Below are 16,391 nucleotides of genomic sequence, written 5' to 3' on the forward strand. Positions count from 1 at the left end.
GAAGGCTTCGATCTGCGAACGCTTCAATTGCACGCTCAAAAGTCAAATGTGGAAACTGTTCAGTATGCAAAGAAGCTATAAGTGGCTCGATATCTTATCTGATTTGGTATCGGTTGACAACAACGCTAAATACCGAACTATAAGAATAAAACCAACTGATGTCACCGTTGAGAACGGAAGGTTGGTATTACGTCAGACATACGGAGGGTTTCGAACGAAAGGTACCAAACTGGCAAAGTTTAAACTGGTGACAAAGTTCCAACCAGCAAATTCGAAAACATCTTTGAAAAAGGTTACACTACCAATTGGACAACGGAGATATTCACAATCAGCCAAGTGGAAAATACTCATCCTGTGACGTACAAGCTCAAAGACTATCAAGATCAACCCATCGCTGGTGGTTTCTACCAACAGGAGCTCCTTAAAATTGAACAACCGGACATCTATCTCGTGGAGAAGGTGCTCAAGAAGCGTGTAAATAAATTATACGTTAAGTGGTTTTGACGATGCGCACAACAATTGGATAAATTAATCTGATATGTAATATTGAATAAGGACACGAAATTTTTTTCAAGCATCTGTCCTTATTTCACAGCCTACATGTACATATATATATATAATATGTTCTTCTCGAATTAGGAATTAATGGCGAGTAAATAAACGGATGGTTTCTCTGTAAAACAAAGATTTTCTTTCATCACGTTTTCTCTACAATCTTACAAACTTGATAATCAACAATATCTTATATTCTAGCTTTTAACCATTACCTGTAAAACAAAGAAACAACATTCAATGTTTATTTTCCACGCTGTTCTTTCTTTATTTCACTTCTTGGAGGTTATATTATTTTATGGAGCTCTTCTTCGACCAACTTTTCTCCCCACGTCTCTCCTTACGTAATGCCTCTCTGTCGCACAATCAGATGCCTGTTTTATCTACCCGCACTTCGTGCGGGAGATTTTGAATTAAGAGATTGAGGGAGTGCAATGCGTCTACCTTACATCTCCCTCCACCGTGGAAGAAAAAAAAAAAAAAAAATTTCGTTTACTTTTTTTTTTTTTTTTTTTCGTTCGGTCTCTCCGTATCTTGTTATGCTGGGATCAACTTCGCAATGTGGAACAAGTTCGATTCCGATTTTTTGTGACCTGTGTCCACGCTATATATTGAATTCGACACTTTTTCTAAAACTCGGAAAGGACCGATTCTTAGTTCGTCTAACTTTTTCCTGTTTAGGCGATTACCATTTTCGACATACACATATTCTCCTACTTGAATTGTGTAGTCTTTCCTATTTTTGTCGTAAATTTTCTTGTTGTATGCGTGATACTTAATGCTATTTTCTAGAGCGGTTTTTCGATCTCTTTCTAGATCTTCGTTTATTGTTGGTCGTCTTAATTCTAATGGTAGTGTTGTCGTATCGGATCCTTCTAATAGGTGTTTTGGGCTAAACTTGGTGACCGTGTGTTCCGTTTCGTTGTATCTTCCTATGCATTCATGTGCTATGGTCGTCCATGCCTTTCTTTTGTTCTCTTCTTCATTTATATGACATCTTATTTTGTTTACTATCGTCTGGTTTAGTCTTTCGTTTAACCCATTCGAGAATGCTGTATTCACTGCCGTGAATACGATTGGTATGTTTTCCCCGTTTAAAAATTGTTTGAACTCTTTGGAGTTTATACCAGGGTATTGGTCCGATAGTATCATGCCAATGTTATTATTCTTTAATACTTTCTGAGTTAATTTGATAAAGTCGTTCGAGTTTTGTGTCTTTGATGTTAATATATACCCAAATCGTGTGAAATGGTCTACCAATAGATGTGAGTATTTTTTTGTAGATCGTGAACCACCGAAGCCCCCGATAGTGTCGATTGAAACTATTTCAAACGGATGTTTTGCGGGGCCTAATTGAAACATTAGGCCAATTTTTTTCTGCCCTCTTGACTTATTTTTTATACAAATCTCGCAGCATTTACATATCTCTTTTATATTTTTTTTCAAGTTCTTAGCTGTATAGTGTTTTGCGATTTTGTTCTCCAGCTGGTTTATTCCTAAGTGGGCGAAGTTCCGGTGTGTTTTTTTTATCAGTTCCTTACTAAAGTCTTCGGATAGTACAATTTTTTCTCTTTTTTGACTTTTTTTGTAATATATTTCATTTTTTATTTCTAGTCTTTTGTCGTTTGGCAGTAAATCTTGGTTTTGTTTTTGATCTTTAATAATTTCTTGTAATGTTATTAGATTGACAACTTTTAGAATTTCTTCGTCGTTTTCATGTGTGTCTAGCACTGGATTTCTGCTTAGACAGTCCGCTTCTAAATTCTCTTTGCCCGGGCGGTATATTATTTCCATATCGTATTGTGATAAGTAGTAAGTCAGATCTCCTAATTCTTCGTCCGTTCTTGCCTTTATATTCAGTTTTTCCAGTGGTTTGTGGTCTGAAAATACTTTAAACGATCTTCCCATCAACCAGTGCTGCCAATATTTTACTGCCTCTTTAATTCCTAGACATTCTAGGTATACTGCTTTTCTTTTCTTTTGGGCTTCGTTAAGTTTTTTTTGAAAAATACGCTACCGGTTTTTCTATCTCTTTTCTCATTTCGTTCGCGGGTTGTGGTTGTTTTAGTACCGCTCCTACCCCTTTTATTGATGCGTCTGTGTAAATGTGTATTGGCAGATTTGGGTCGAATATGGCGAGAACTGGCTGCGTGCAGAGGTATTGTTTTATTTTTCCGAAGGCTTCTTGGCAGTCCTTTAACCAAATGAATTTTTGTCCCTTTCTTAATAGGTTGTGGAGCGGATCCAGAATGGTCGATATGTTGGGCACGTATTCATTGTAAAAATTGATTTTGCCTAGAAATTGACGAACGTTTTTTTGTGTTTGTGGCACAGGGAAGTTTCGTATTGCAATCAGATTATCTTTAATTGGGGCAATAGAGTTGTTTTTTATGATGTGGCCCAAATATGTGACCGACACTTCTGCAAATGTGCATTTTGCAAATTTCAATCTGAATCCTTCGATTTTGATGGCTTCTAATAGTAGCGATATTTGCTTCACGTGTTCCTCAAATGATTGTGAAAAAACTAAAATGTCGTCTATGTAGTTGACAGTGAAGTCTGAAAGTTTATGTTTTCGAATGATATTACTCAGTATTCTTTGAAAAATAGCCGGTGAAGTTTTTAATCCGAAAGGTAAACACGTCCACTGAAAGTGGCCCTCTTGAGTTATAAACCCTGTTTTCGATCTATCTTCAATTCTTAGTGGGATTGACCAAAACGCCGAATTGATATCGAGTTTCGAAAAGTATCTGCTATTTCTTGTTTTTGCCACTAAATCCTCGATTAATGGAAACGGCTGTTTCTGGGGTATTACAATTTTATTCAAATCCCTGAAATCTATGCATAATCTTGATCTCTTATTTTCGTCTCTTTTGTATGCCAGTGTCACTGGGGCCGCGAAAGGGCTATATGACTCTTCTATTAGATTTCTTTTCAATAGTTCCGAAATTTGTGATTCTATTTCTTTTTTATCCTCTATTGTGCATCTGTATGGTCTTTTGCTACAGTATTTCTCCGTCGTTAATTCTATTCTTGCTTCATAATCCCTCACCGAGCCGATGTCGTATTTGTCTTTGGCAAACAATGTTTTGTATTTTTCTAAAAGGTTTTCTATTACAAATTTCTGGTGGTGGTTCAAGTGATTTATCGAAATGTTGAACTTGTCTACATTTAAATGTTCATTGAAATTAATCTGTCTTGTCTCGTTGCTTATTGCTTTTGGGGTTTCCCTGTCTTTCTGAGAGTCGACTTGTAATTTTTCTGTTTTGCCGGCAGTGTCCGGGGTTTGTTGTTCTATTTCTAATTTTTCATTTTGTTTTAGGTTGAATTTTTGGATGCAATCTAAACCGATCAAAAATTCGTAGTTGAAGTTATCGTTATTCACTACAAAAACGTCCATTTCTCTCTCTATTTTTAGAATTTTTATTTTTACTCCGATCGTGCCTTCAGTCTGATTCACACCATTAATCGTTCTAAGGTTAATCTTTTTTTCATATGCGCTGTTGCTGTCTTTTAAATTCAGTATTTTTGCATTTATCAATGATACATTTGAGCCTGAGTCATATATTCCAGTTACTTCTAATGTGTCATTCAGTAATATTTTGAGTTTGATTAATGGTGGGATTCTGAGTTTTTTGGCTCGTAATTGAGCTCTGTTTCTAGCGTCGCGTTATTCACCATTTTTATTTTGTTCTCCCTGAACCAACAGGATGATTCAGGGTGAAAACGTATACCTTTGTTTCTGTCTTTGCAGATTTTGCACGGCGTTTTATCTGCTTTTTCTTTGGTGTCGGGAGTTTTGTTTTTTCTTTCGAACTTATTTTTTTGAACTAGGTGTTCCAATTTCCCTATGTCGTTATACAGGTCTTCGGTTTCGGTCAGGGTCTCTCTGTCGATTCTGTCGGCTACAAAGTTTGGCAGGCCACTTGCGATGAGGTCTATCAAAGTACCCGTATCTATCGTTTTTATCACTTCTAGCAATAATTTTTCTTTTTTTATCGCGTATTCTAGTAGAGAGCCTGTCTGATATTTAAATGAAAGCGCGTATCTGATAGGGGACCATCCCTTACTTCCAAAGGTTTCGCAAAAGTTTTTTTTCCATTTTTCCCATTCTGATTCTACTGTGAGTTTCATCAACATGCAACTGTACCAGTCCGTGCTCGGTTTTTCAATGAAGAATTTCAAAATTTCGATTTTTTTTCTGTCTTGACCTATCTCAAAGCGCTGGCATTCTTTTTCGAATTCGTTGATCCATTGGTGCGCATTGGAGTTTTTTCCCGTGAACTTTTCGAGTGTAAAATCTTTCGATATTTTTCCCAAATTTTGGATTTCAGATTTTGCCGTTTTTTCTTACAGTATTTTCTCTAGCAGAGCCATCATCTTTCCGTCCGAGTCTTTCGGCTGGGGTGCGGCTGTAGCCTTCTCTTCTTTGATCTCCTCCAGGAAATATTCTCCGAATTGTACATTGTCATCTTCGTCTAGATATGTTGCTTTTAATTCTTCTGATAAAGTGATCCAAACCTGTCGTGATTGGTGTCTCTTCTTCAGCGTATTCTTTACCTTAGCAAACGTCTGTGTTTTGGCTAACTCGGTGTGTAGAGTGGTTGGCTGGTGTTCGTCTGGAACTCCGAATGAGCGGCCGTCCGGTGTCTCGATTGAGGTTAGGCACAGCACGTTCGTTTTCCCATCCGAAGTCCCTCTTATCGTGAACCCGAATCTCAATTTATCCATCGCGGGTTTTCTTTACGAGAATGTTGTTTTATAATATGTTCTTCTCGAATTAGGAATTAATGGCGAGTAAATAAACGGATGGTTTCTCTGTAAAACAAAGATTTTCTCTCATCACGTTTTCTCTACAATCTTACAAACTTGATAATCAACAATATCTTATATTTTAGCTTTTAACCATTACCTGTAAAACAAAGAAACAACATTCAATGTTTATTTTCCACGCTGTTCTTTCTTTATTTCACTTCTTGGAGGTTATATTATTTTATGGAGCTCTTCTTCGACCAACTTTTCTCCCCACGTCTCTCCTTACGTAATGCCTCTCTGTCGCACAATCAGATGCCTGTTTTATCTACCCGCACTTCGTGCGGGAGATTTTGAATTAAGAGATTGAGGGAGTGCAATGCGTCTACCTTACATATATACATACAATTCTATTTCACACCGTAACTGCTATAAGATTCAGTTTATCTGCAGGTCTTGTAGCCCCACGGAAGCGTATCGGTCGTGTTTGGAAATACCGCTTATCGTCGTTCCAGCTCAGTGCTATCTTCTTCTAGTCTATGGTACAGAGCTGATGCTTTTGACTTTGACCAAATTTTGATGTTGAAAAGCGCACATTAAGTAATCATCAAAAGTTATTGTTTTTAATAGCGATTCTTCAACACCCTTGGCCCGATTTTTATCTTTTTTCCTCCCCTAACACTCTAAATGAATACAATTTCGCTCTCGATCCTATAAATTCTGCTATTATTTTCCCGTTACACTCGTCTTTCATCACACCGAGGACTTTTTTGTTAACCAACGGCATTCCGTAGACATTATCAGGCGGATAGTTGGAGTCGTCAAATTTATTCAAGTCCTGTATGATGCAGTCGTACATGTCAGGGACGGTAAAGTGATATATCAAACTGTCCGTGTCAGTATACATTAATTATGCCTGATGTCCAAATTTCTTTTCAACATAATTGTAGTGGAAATCATGAATGAAGTTTTTCGAAAGATCTAGAATGGAGAAGCCTGCATATAATGGTTTGTTGAGTTTGACTTCAGTTTTACGCGATTCAACTATTATCATAAGTTTACCAAAAATGGTGCAATTGTGGAAACTCGGTTTGGCAATAGTAGCTCTAGCACCATATCTACCATGCCATTTTGTGATCAATCTGACATCTCTGTACTTTCTAACATTATCCATGTTCTTACCGAAAACTGCATTATTCGTTAATTTATAAAAGTTTTTTTCGAATTCGTTGCTCGATTTTTTTCTCAAATCGGTATTCAAATCCATGTACTTTTTAAGCCACGGGGTCTGCCTAAATTTAAGAACTCTGTGGATTTTAACTAATTTTAAACCTAGCTCTAAACGCTGTTACAAAACGCGGTAATGAATAACATAGTTTTGCTTGGTAAGTAATGTGGTCGTGAATGTCGGCTGCTTGCTATTCGAAATCGGAGGTATGTAGTGCTGCGGACACAGTGGCATATCCTTGTGCATTTCATGCAGTTCCTCAGGATATTCCAAATCCACCTCTAATACATAGCCAAACTCCGCTTCGTCCAAGATGGAGAAAACATCAAATTTTTCGAAATCTGGCATCCATTCAAAGGAACTGCATGGTAGAGTAAAGCTCATAGCAGCACCGTATAAATTGTTCACATCGAAGTATATGAAATACGACTCTTCTAGTTCTGAATTGAAAGCTTCTCCCATGTATCTATTATTAGCCTTTGCATATCAATTAGAGCATTCGGACACGCCACCTCGAATACCTTTTTCAATAAACATAACCATATCAACATCGGTGAGAAGCTCGAGTTTAATACCAGTACATTTCAGCATCGCTTCAAATGAAAGACCGGGCGCTGTGTAATAATGTAAAGGGTCCAAATTGTACGTTGCCCAACAACTCTGCCGAAAGTTTTCAAAAAAGTCTGCCAATAGAAAAACGTCAGTTTGCAAATATAAGTCTGAGTACTCTCCTAACGTTTTAATCTTGAAAGCGTGCCAAACTTTGCATGCGTGCTCGTAATCTTCATCCGAAATATCTGGGTTGTTCAATTTTGAATAAAATCTCGCTTTAGTCGGCGACTTGACGTCCTCGAGCTTCTCCCAACCATCCATGTACTCATACGGGAAAACACCTTTTCTGGTTAATAAAAAATGTGGCCAATGCTTTATTCAGCAAATGCGAATCGTAACTTGACTGATTATGGAATATCACCGAGATAGTATGTGAGTTCTTATAATTTATATTACAGTCTCGGCGAGCAGCACGACGATACTTTCCAGTGAAATGACAGTGATCACGATGTTTGATGTCTTCGAGCGTGAACGGTTTTTCGCAAATGTGACATACCGTTGATAAATCAAATTCGTTAAGCTGATTGCAATTGAGCGGTTCTAGGGGTACAACAGTTGTAAAATATGCTTGTCACGAATGTGCCAATTTCTCCAACTCATTCACAAACTATTGGATGCAAGTCTCTCCACGGTTAATTTTGAACGTTGAAATAAAATCGTCGAAGACGCAATGGAGGTAATATGCTACGCTATAAGAAACATGGTCTGGTGAATTGTTCTATTTTCTGACACTTGAATATGAGTAGGTTGCAGCAAACATTCAAGATCCGCGTAAATGCAGAATGGAACAGTTACTTTGTGCTTAAAAATTTTTGAATTTCAGAATCTTTTCCTCCTCTGTGGGTAATTCAACTTTGGTCTCATTCAAACTCATGCGATAAACTTGATGCTTTGTTAAACATGTTTCAGATTGAAAGTCAGTCAAACATTTATCACACAAGCAAATACGACCATTACGGTTAGAAATTTGAGAACTTGTTAATCGAAACAGATTTCGAATACAAGTAAAATGAAAGATTCTATTGTTTTCATAATTTTCCATATCAACATCATCGTCATCGTCAGTGATTTCAGTTTCCATGGCTAAAAGATGAATTACAGGTTTATCAGACTCATTCTGACTCAGGTGAATCGGTACTATTTCACTTTTTCTCCGATCACCTTGATCTATACCATAAACGTTGGTGGAAAGTCCGTTAAGTTTCTCAAATTTTGAAACGGTGTTTTTGTCTAGAGACATAGGAAACTTTATATCATCAAACCGTAGCACTGAACTGAAATGCGGGTACAAGCTGGTCGCGTTGGGATTGTTGTTGTCGGCTGGAAACAGAGCTGCGGTGACCGACCAAATAAAGTAGTAGGAGTCGTTGTTTCTGATATTTACCACAGCCTCCTTATCACTGATATGTTTAGGTAACGAGGTGTGGGTATACAGACCACCTCGTAGTGGTGTATACTTGTTAACCCTTTCGGCCCGATCGGTGACTATAGTCACCCAACGCCTGACGCTAGCTCTGTACGAGCGGTGACCATGGTAACCCAACATTTGACGCTCATTATGTACGAACGGTGACCATTAGGGTGGTCCTTATTTGGGGTGTTGATGAATTTCGACAAGTGCGCCCCCTAGACACGTTCGAAATAAATGAACAAAAAATGTGTGCGAAAACGGAGCGCTGTAGTCCAATTAGAAGACGTGCCTCTAAGCTCGTTTTGTTTTTCATTTGAATAACATGGGATTTTTAGACTACTTCAATCATTATGTTTTAAAAAATTCTTTTTTCACATAAATCTATTGTTCATGGGTACAACTACGCGTATATTTTTCCACAAGTCGTTATCACAACCTTTACGCCCCCCATCCCTCTGATATTATACACGACGGCAAATTGATCAACGTGAGGATACCTCTTTTTAGCCGCTTGGTGCTTGACAGTATTTCACCAATTAAAAGGCAGTCTTATTTACGTCATAAGTTTGTAAAAAAAAATAATTGTACATGTGGGAAAAAATATGTATTTCAATTAGTGTATTTAAAAACACATCGTTTATACTTTATACTTTTTTAAAAAGTAATAATTAAAATTAAAATGTTTTGATCGCCGTCTGTTTTTTTGGATCGGGAAAGATTTTACGATATTCCGAGATCCATGAACAACAGATTTATGTGAAAAAAGAATTTTTTGCGTTCATGGGGACAACTCAAAAACATAATGACTGAAGTAGTCTGAAAATCCCATGTTATTTAAATGAAAAACAAAACGAGCTTATAGGCACGTCTTCTAATTGGACTACAGCGCTCCGTTTTCGCACACATTTTTTTAAATTTATTTCAAACGTGTCTAGGGGGCGCACTTATCGGAATTCGTCAACACCCCAAATAAGGACCACCCTAGTGACCATGGTAACCCAACATTATGTTATAATTTTTTAAGCATTTTTTTACGAGCGACTGCACTCGCTCTGCGTAAGATGGCGTGGTATTGTGCGTCTGACGGGCGCTTGCAGTTGTTCCGCAAGTACGGACGCCTGCCGCGACTGCTCGGTCAGCGGGGACGGCGCGACGTAGAATGCGTCCGTACCGAAAGGGTTAATGTTGACGGCAAGATTTATAATTTCAAGTAACGACCAGCCTGAATCCTTTTCCTGGAGATCTTCCACCGTTTTCAACAAACACCCTGTCTCGTTTTCGATGAACCATTCGTTAATATTCGTTGTCTGGAAGATGATTTCATTTCTTGTATTAAAAAATTTCATCTCTTCCACCGTGTGATCATCTTTTCGAACTTCAAATTTACAAGCCAGGATAACATTGGCTTTCAAGCTCCTCGCTTTCTTTAAAGCGTTTTTTAGTCTTGTCACAGCAAGTACCTTTGCGTCTTATAGAAATCTCTCCACATTTTTATGTGTCAAATTGACGATGGATCCAGTTCGAATTCTCTCCTCAAAAGCTGATTCCAAATCTTCCCAGTGAACTCGATCGCTTCTTCTTCCTTTCCGCGTACCTCCACCCGTTTTCTGAAGACGTTTGAATTTTTCCGCGCGCGCTTTCAACAGTCCGATCGTTGTGATAATTCTTGTCTTTTCTCCAATCGTTGAAGCCTTTCGCAAAATTTTGTTGAGAAGCCGAATATTTTGACTTCCGACTTTTATCCATTTTCGAATATCTACTGTTGATGATGATGATTTGCCCAAGATTTTGTACTGCGATTCCATAATATCGATCAATCTCAAACATTTTGTGGATTCCATCTTTAGCTTTTTCCTCATGTATGCTTGACAAGTTGATACTGAATGATCATTTGAAGTGATGAGCGTCCTTTTTATGAGGCAGCTGTACATATGTTTGTGTGTGCGCGCGAAGCCGTCCGTGTGCGTGGAACAGTACGCACTAGCACAATTACATGAATCGAGGTAATTACATTCGGCGAACACGGAGACCACCCTGCGATATCGCATTTTTTCGTTTGCAAAACATCAACACACTATATAAGACTGTGGATCCTGGACCTGATCATTGTGAGTCGAGTTGAGCTACGTTATTGTGCTTCAATTCTCTTAGAACGTAACCGGTAAGTACTTCAATCCTACTATTGTTACCATCAACATTTCGAAAATCTATTTTTCGTTAGACAGTTACCCAAATCACTGTAGTAAAAATATTTCCAATTAGTTTTAAAACCCTCGAGTGGGATTTGTTTGCCATATGTATCCAATACGGTATAGCTCCTTCTGATTTTTTTCTTCTAGTTTTAATGTCACTTATGATTGGGAGTATTCAACTTTCAAATTTCACTAAATGAAATCAAATAACTCCGAATTTCTTTTCAGACCATGGTTCCTGAGATGCGGCGTGAATATTCTTTACCCACAACCCCGGAACCTCTATTTCTGGATCTGGATTTACCGAACATCCAAATAATTTACATTCACGAAGAAAGACAGACCCGACTAAACGATGAGCAAATCGGAAAATCTCCGTCTTTGCTGATTGGTGTTCAGAATAGCACTTTCTTAGATTGTAAAACTCGATTCGAATTACTATTACAAAAATTTGTTGGGTTACAGGTGGACAGGATGGCTCAGCGCTCAGTGACAAATACATATAATTTTTGATATTTTTTATATAATATCGAATGTCGTACTATTAAATGGTAAAAAATATGTGTATGTGATACTTAGATTACACATAACCAAATTCGAATTGATTATATGGCCTACCAGATAGCGTAGACTCGACCAAGTGTCGTTACTTGCTATCACCATCTTCTGAAATATATCTTCATCTTCTTGAAGAGCTTTCGTCAATCGATTTGGTAGAAAAATCGTAAACGAGTCCTCCAAATCCAGAACGATTTTATCACCAAATTTCGTTTTAACCCGACGAACACCGCTGACTCTGTATTCGAAGTAGGCTTCAAGATCCGAAACTTTTTTCAACGGCAGAAACGTCTCCAGCCGCGCGATTTCGTTCAGTTTTGAGAAGTCCACGATCGTCACTGTTAATTCGTGGTTGCTCAAAATCTTTGTGAGTTGATTTAGTTGAGTTCTAATTTGCAGTAGGTGTTGAGCTTCTTCAATGTTCTTGATTTCACGTTGTTGTTGTAGAGTACTTTTCATTTGCAGGAAGAACAGCTTCAGACTGACGTTGAAGTTTTCACTTTTGACTTTTATAACGTTCTCCCACCACATAAATTTGAAATTTGGTGGGGAAAAAAATATCACGTGATTGATATCAAACCGGCATCCGGGTAAGTGGATTAATTTTGAAATGTCACGTGGTTGATATCGTGAAAAAGATTGTGGGGTGGTTGATATCAACCCGGCATCCGGGTTAGTGAGAAACAATTCTCAAAACCATTAATTTTGGAATGTCGCGTGGTTAGTAACGTGGGAAAAGAATATGAGATGGTTGATGTTACACATCAGCAGTCCTATCATGGGAAAAGAATTTTCAACGAAAGAATGTCACGTCGATGAGAACGTATCGATATCCGAGTGGGTAAAAAACAATTCTCAGAACCATTAATTTTGGAATGTCGCATAGTTGGTAACGTGGGTGTGACGGGTTTTGAGTCCGCACGAATAATATGGGTGGGGAAGACAATTAGAGACGGGGCGGATATGATCGGTAAAACTTAGTGTGTGTATTTTTTTTCTTTTGCACCAGGGCTCGACTTAAATTAAGATTTACAAAAGGGTTGTAGACGTAAGCGGTGGCTGATCACGCCTCAGCCCTTAGCGTTGCTTAATACTAACTTACAGATACGCGCGCAGGGGGGGGGGGAGAAGGAGAGTGGGAGGTGACGGGGAATGTGGGGTCGGAAGGGTTGATATGGCGAGGGGAGGGTGGTGTAGAGTGACGGGGAGTGTGTGGTAGACAGGGTTGGTATTGCGAGGGGAGGAGCAGATCGGCGATAGAAGGCAGGCTAACCTGGTTACGTCGACGTGTGTGTGTGGAGGTCTTGAGGTGCGGTGGAGGGTAGCTGGGTGGTCGGTGTGTGTGTGTGTGTGTGTCGGTGACTCTCTCTCTTTCTTTCTCTCTCTCTCTCTCGCTTTCGCTCTTGGGTTTCGTCTACGCCGGTGTGGCTGCTGCTACGGCCGTGCTCGTACTGAATCTCGCGCTCGGCTCTGCCGAGCGTCGGGGGGCTTCGATGATGTTCGGGTCTTTTCCGACGGGACAGGGCTCACCCGTTCGGCTCTTCCCCGCGGGTTTGGGGTTTGTTGTGACTTGCACTCTAGGTGCAACGTCACAACTCCCCCCTCCCCACGCGGGGCGAGGCCTATAGGGTGAGCCGGTTTCGGTGACGGATTTTGTGGTCCTTTCGTCTGTGTATTCTCTTTTTGTTATTTTTGTTGTTTCTGTGTTGTCTGCTCCGATCTGTCGGGGTTAAGGGATGGAGGTTGGGTTGTATTTGCGGGGTGTGTGTTTGGTGTGGGTTGTGGGTCGTCTTATATCTACTTATTCTACTTAGTCTCGTGTGTCTTAATCAAAATCATGTTATATTATTTTGTACTTGAATTTTTGGTTTTGGTACGGTGGCTCTCGTCGGTGTGGGTCTTGGTGAGTTTTTGCGTTGTTCTTTGTACCTCGTGGCTCGTGGTTTCTTCTCCCTTCTCTTCACTCTTTTTGGGTTGTGTTCTGTTTCTTTGGCCTCCGTCTGTCGTTGTTCGTCCGTCGGTTTGGTGTTGTTAGTGTATTTGGTGTTTTCTGTTTTGTCCCTTTTTTTTTTTTTTTTGTATCGTATTGCGTCCCGTGTTGTGTGTGCGTCGTTGTTCGTCCGTCCGTTTGGTGTTGTTAGTTTGTCTAGTGTTTCCTGTTTTGTTCTTTTTTCTGTTTCCGTATTGATTTTCGTTTTTTGTATCGTTTTGAGTCTCGTGTGGTGTGTGTGGCTGGTTGGGGTGTTGGTGTATGTTCGACTGTGTCCGTGAGTGAGGTGGTGTCGGTGTTACTGTCTGTGTCGTTGTCCGTCGTTTGTGTTTGTAGCGTGTCTGTGTGTGTGGTTTCGATGTGTATCACTGTCTCTGCGGTGGAGGTGGTGGAATCTGTGTCGCTGTCGGTGTCTGGTGTGTTGGGGGGTTGTGTTTTGTGTGGTGCTGTTTGATGTGTGGTGTGTGGTTGGTGTGTTGAGGTGCTGGCTTCTGTTTCGTCAGTGTCTGTGCGTTCGTGTGCCCGTCTGGTCATGTATCTTTCTTTTTGTGCTCGTAATTCGTCGTGTAGGGTGCTTGCTGGTTCTAAACTTGCGATTATGGCTATTATCTCGGGGTGTGGTCCTGTGTATTGTTTGCATGTTTGTTTTGTCTGTGTCGATTCTGTGTGTCTGTCCATGTTAGCGAATGTCTGTAAAATCCTGTCCTCTGTCGTCTGTGGTGGTCTCGCGAATCTGGTGCGTGTCCATTGGGGGGTTGGTGTGGGGGGTGGTGTGTACCGTGGTGTTGGTGTGGGTGTGGGGCGTGTGGTTGTATGGGGTGTTTGTTTCTTGGTGGGTGGGTGTGTAGTCGTGTGTGTGGCCGTGGTTCGTGTGGTGTGGAGAACTGTTGGTGGGTGTGTGATAATTTGTGGTGGGTGTGGTGTGTCTGTGTTAGTTTGTGTGCATGTTTGTATGTGTTCTGTGTATTTGGTGCCCCGGACCAGCCCGTTGCATTTCGGGCATTGCCTTGGTCCGGAGGGTGTAATTGTGTGTGTGGTCATCGTTGTGTGTGTTTGTGAGTGTCTCTGTGTGGCTGTGGGTGCAGTGGTTGTTAAGTGTGTTGTCGTCGTGGTGGTCAGTATTACCTTTCTGTATGTGGGGGGTGTCGGTAGTAGGGTTTGTCGGGTCTCCGTCAGGTGTGTGCCGTCGCGTCCGTATTTGTGTGGGTGTGGGGCCTGTCCTGGTGTTTGTAATAGTGGTGTTTTTTCTGTTGGTGTCGTCGTTGTCGTCGGTCTCGTCAGTCGCAGCGTCATCAGGGCCGGTATTTTTGTTTGTTGGTTTTCCATGTTGTGTTTCTGTGGAGTGAATACACATGTTAGTTTATTTTCGGGGCGTGTTATTGGGCGTGGTTGTTTTGTTGCTTATTTGATTATGTATATAATTTTAGGTCTTCTATGTGACATTTTCCTATATTTTTACCGCTCTCAGTTGTTAATTCGTATATTGTGGGTGAGACTTTTCTAGTGATTATGTATGGGCCTATGAATTTTTTATTTAACTTAGCTGTCGTTCGTTCTGGTCCGGATGAGAGTGTGTGGTTCTTTTTTAGTACTCGGTCTCCCTCCTTGAATTGAATGTCTCGTCTTCGTAGGTTGTAGTAGTGTGCTTGTTTTTCGTTTGCTTCTATCAAGTGCCTCTGTACTTCGTCTCTAAGTATTTGTAGTCGTCTCAAGTGGTCTGTCCATCTGTCTGTGTCTTGTAATTCTACTTCGTCGTGGTTCTCTAACTGATTTCTTAGACATTGTGTGGGATTTAATTCCCTTCCTAGGTTTAAAAAGGCTGGTGTGTGTTTAGTTGATGTGTGTGTACATGTATTGATTGCAAATTGTAAGTCTTGTAAGTGTATGTCCCATTCTGTGTGGTCGTTGTTTACGTAGGCTTGGATCATTGTTTTAGCGGTTCTGTTGACTCGCTCTACGGGGTTGGCTTGTGCGTGGTATGGGGGGATTGTTGCGTGTCTTATGTTGAATTTTTGTGTCAGTTCGCGTATGAGTTTGTTTATGTATGGTGTGCCGTTGTCTGTCAGTAGTATGCGTGGTGTACCCCATCGTGATATTACGTGTGAGTGGAATGTCTGTTCTACTGTTTTGGCGTTTGCTTTGCGTGTCGGTATGATTTCCACCCATTTAGTGTATAGGTCTTCGAACACTATGATGTATTGGTTTCCTTTTTTTGATCGTGGGAGTGGGCCCATGATGTCGGAGGCTACTACTGTCCATGGTTCTTCGATAATTCTCATGCCCATTAGTCCTGCCGGTCGCGCTTGTATTGTTTTTGTTCTTTGGCATGTGTCACATTTTTTTATGTAGTTTACTGTGTCTCTGTACATCCCTGGCCAATAATATGTTTTTGCTACTCGTTGGTATGTTTTTTCGATCCCTAAGTGTCCTGCTTGTGTTACGTCGTGGTTTTCGTGTAGTATGTGTGTTATTTTGTCTTTGGGTATGACTAGTTTCCATGGGTTTGTGTCTGGTAGGAGGTTTGAGTGTAGGGGGTTAGGGCGGTGGAAGTATAGTTGGTTGTTTCTGATTCGCCACGACTCGTTTTTCTCTGGGCGTGTTTGTACTTGTGTTTTTTTTGTATGTGTACCACTTGTCTGTCGTGTCTTCTATTGTGTCTATGTGTTCTTCGTCTTCGTGTCGTCTTGAAAGTGCGTCTGGCACGTCGTGCATTGTACCTTTTCTGTGTGTAATGTCAAAGTCGTATTCTAATAGTTCTAGTGCCCATCGTGCAAGTCGGCCTGTGGGGTTTTTTAATTGTCTAAGCCACTTCAGTGCGTGGTGATCTGTAATGACTTTGAAGTGGTAACCTTCCACGTAGGGTCTGAATTTTTTGATGGACCAGAGTACCGCCAAACACTCTCTCTCAGTTGTTGAGTATTTACGTTCTGCCTCGCTTAGCGCACGGCTAGCGTAGGCTATGACATGCTCTTCGTCATCGAGAGATTGTGTTAGTACGGCACCTATCCCTGTTCCGCTAGCGTCTGTTTGTAGTGTGAATGTTTGTGTGTAGTCTGGGCATGCGAGTGTGGGTGGTGATGTGAGTGCGTGTTTGAT

At 40.4% G+C, this 16,391-nt stretch overlaps 2 protein-coding genes across 5 annotated transcripts in view; both read right to left on the bottom strand.

Moving 5' to 3' along the window:
* The window catches only part of LOC124213602 (diphthine methyltransferase), a 93,203-nt gene that overhangs the window by 36,638 nt on the left and 40,174 nt on the right, over positions 1 to 16,391 (bottom strand). The window lies entirely within an intron of this gene.
* Positions 13,341 to 14,759, bottom strand: LOC138190544 (mucin-2-like). Its single transcript, XM_069134203.1, has 2 exons — positions 14,421 to 14,759; positions 13,341 to 14,368 (listed from the first exon to the last, which is right to left on the bottom strand). The coding sequence occupies exons 1-2, from the start codon at positions 14,647 to 14,649 to the stop codon at positions 13,452 to 13,454; spliced, it is 1,146 nt and encodes a 381-aa protein (XP_068990304.1). The 5' UTR covers positions 14,650 to 14,759; the 3' UTR covers positions 13,341 to 13,451.

The sequence above is a fragment of the Neodiprion pinetum genome, chromosome 3 (genome assembly GCF_021155775.2).
Source record: "Neodiprion pinetum isolate iyNeoPine1 chromosome 3, iyNeoPine1.2, whole genome shotgun sequence".
In the NCBI taxonomy this organism is placed as follows: domain Eukaryota; kingdom Metazoa; phylum Arthropoda; class Insecta; order Hymenoptera; family Diprionidae; genus Neodiprion; species Neodiprion pinetum.

Coding starts and splice junctions, on each gene's coding strand:
- LOC138190544 (XM_069134203.1), bottom strand. CDS start 14,649: ATGTGTATTCACTCCACAGAAACACAACATGGAAAACCAACAAACAAA. Junction 14,369..14,420: donor CACCCCCCACATACAGAAAG/GTAATACTGACC, acceptor CTGCACCCACAG/CCACACAGAGACACTCACAA.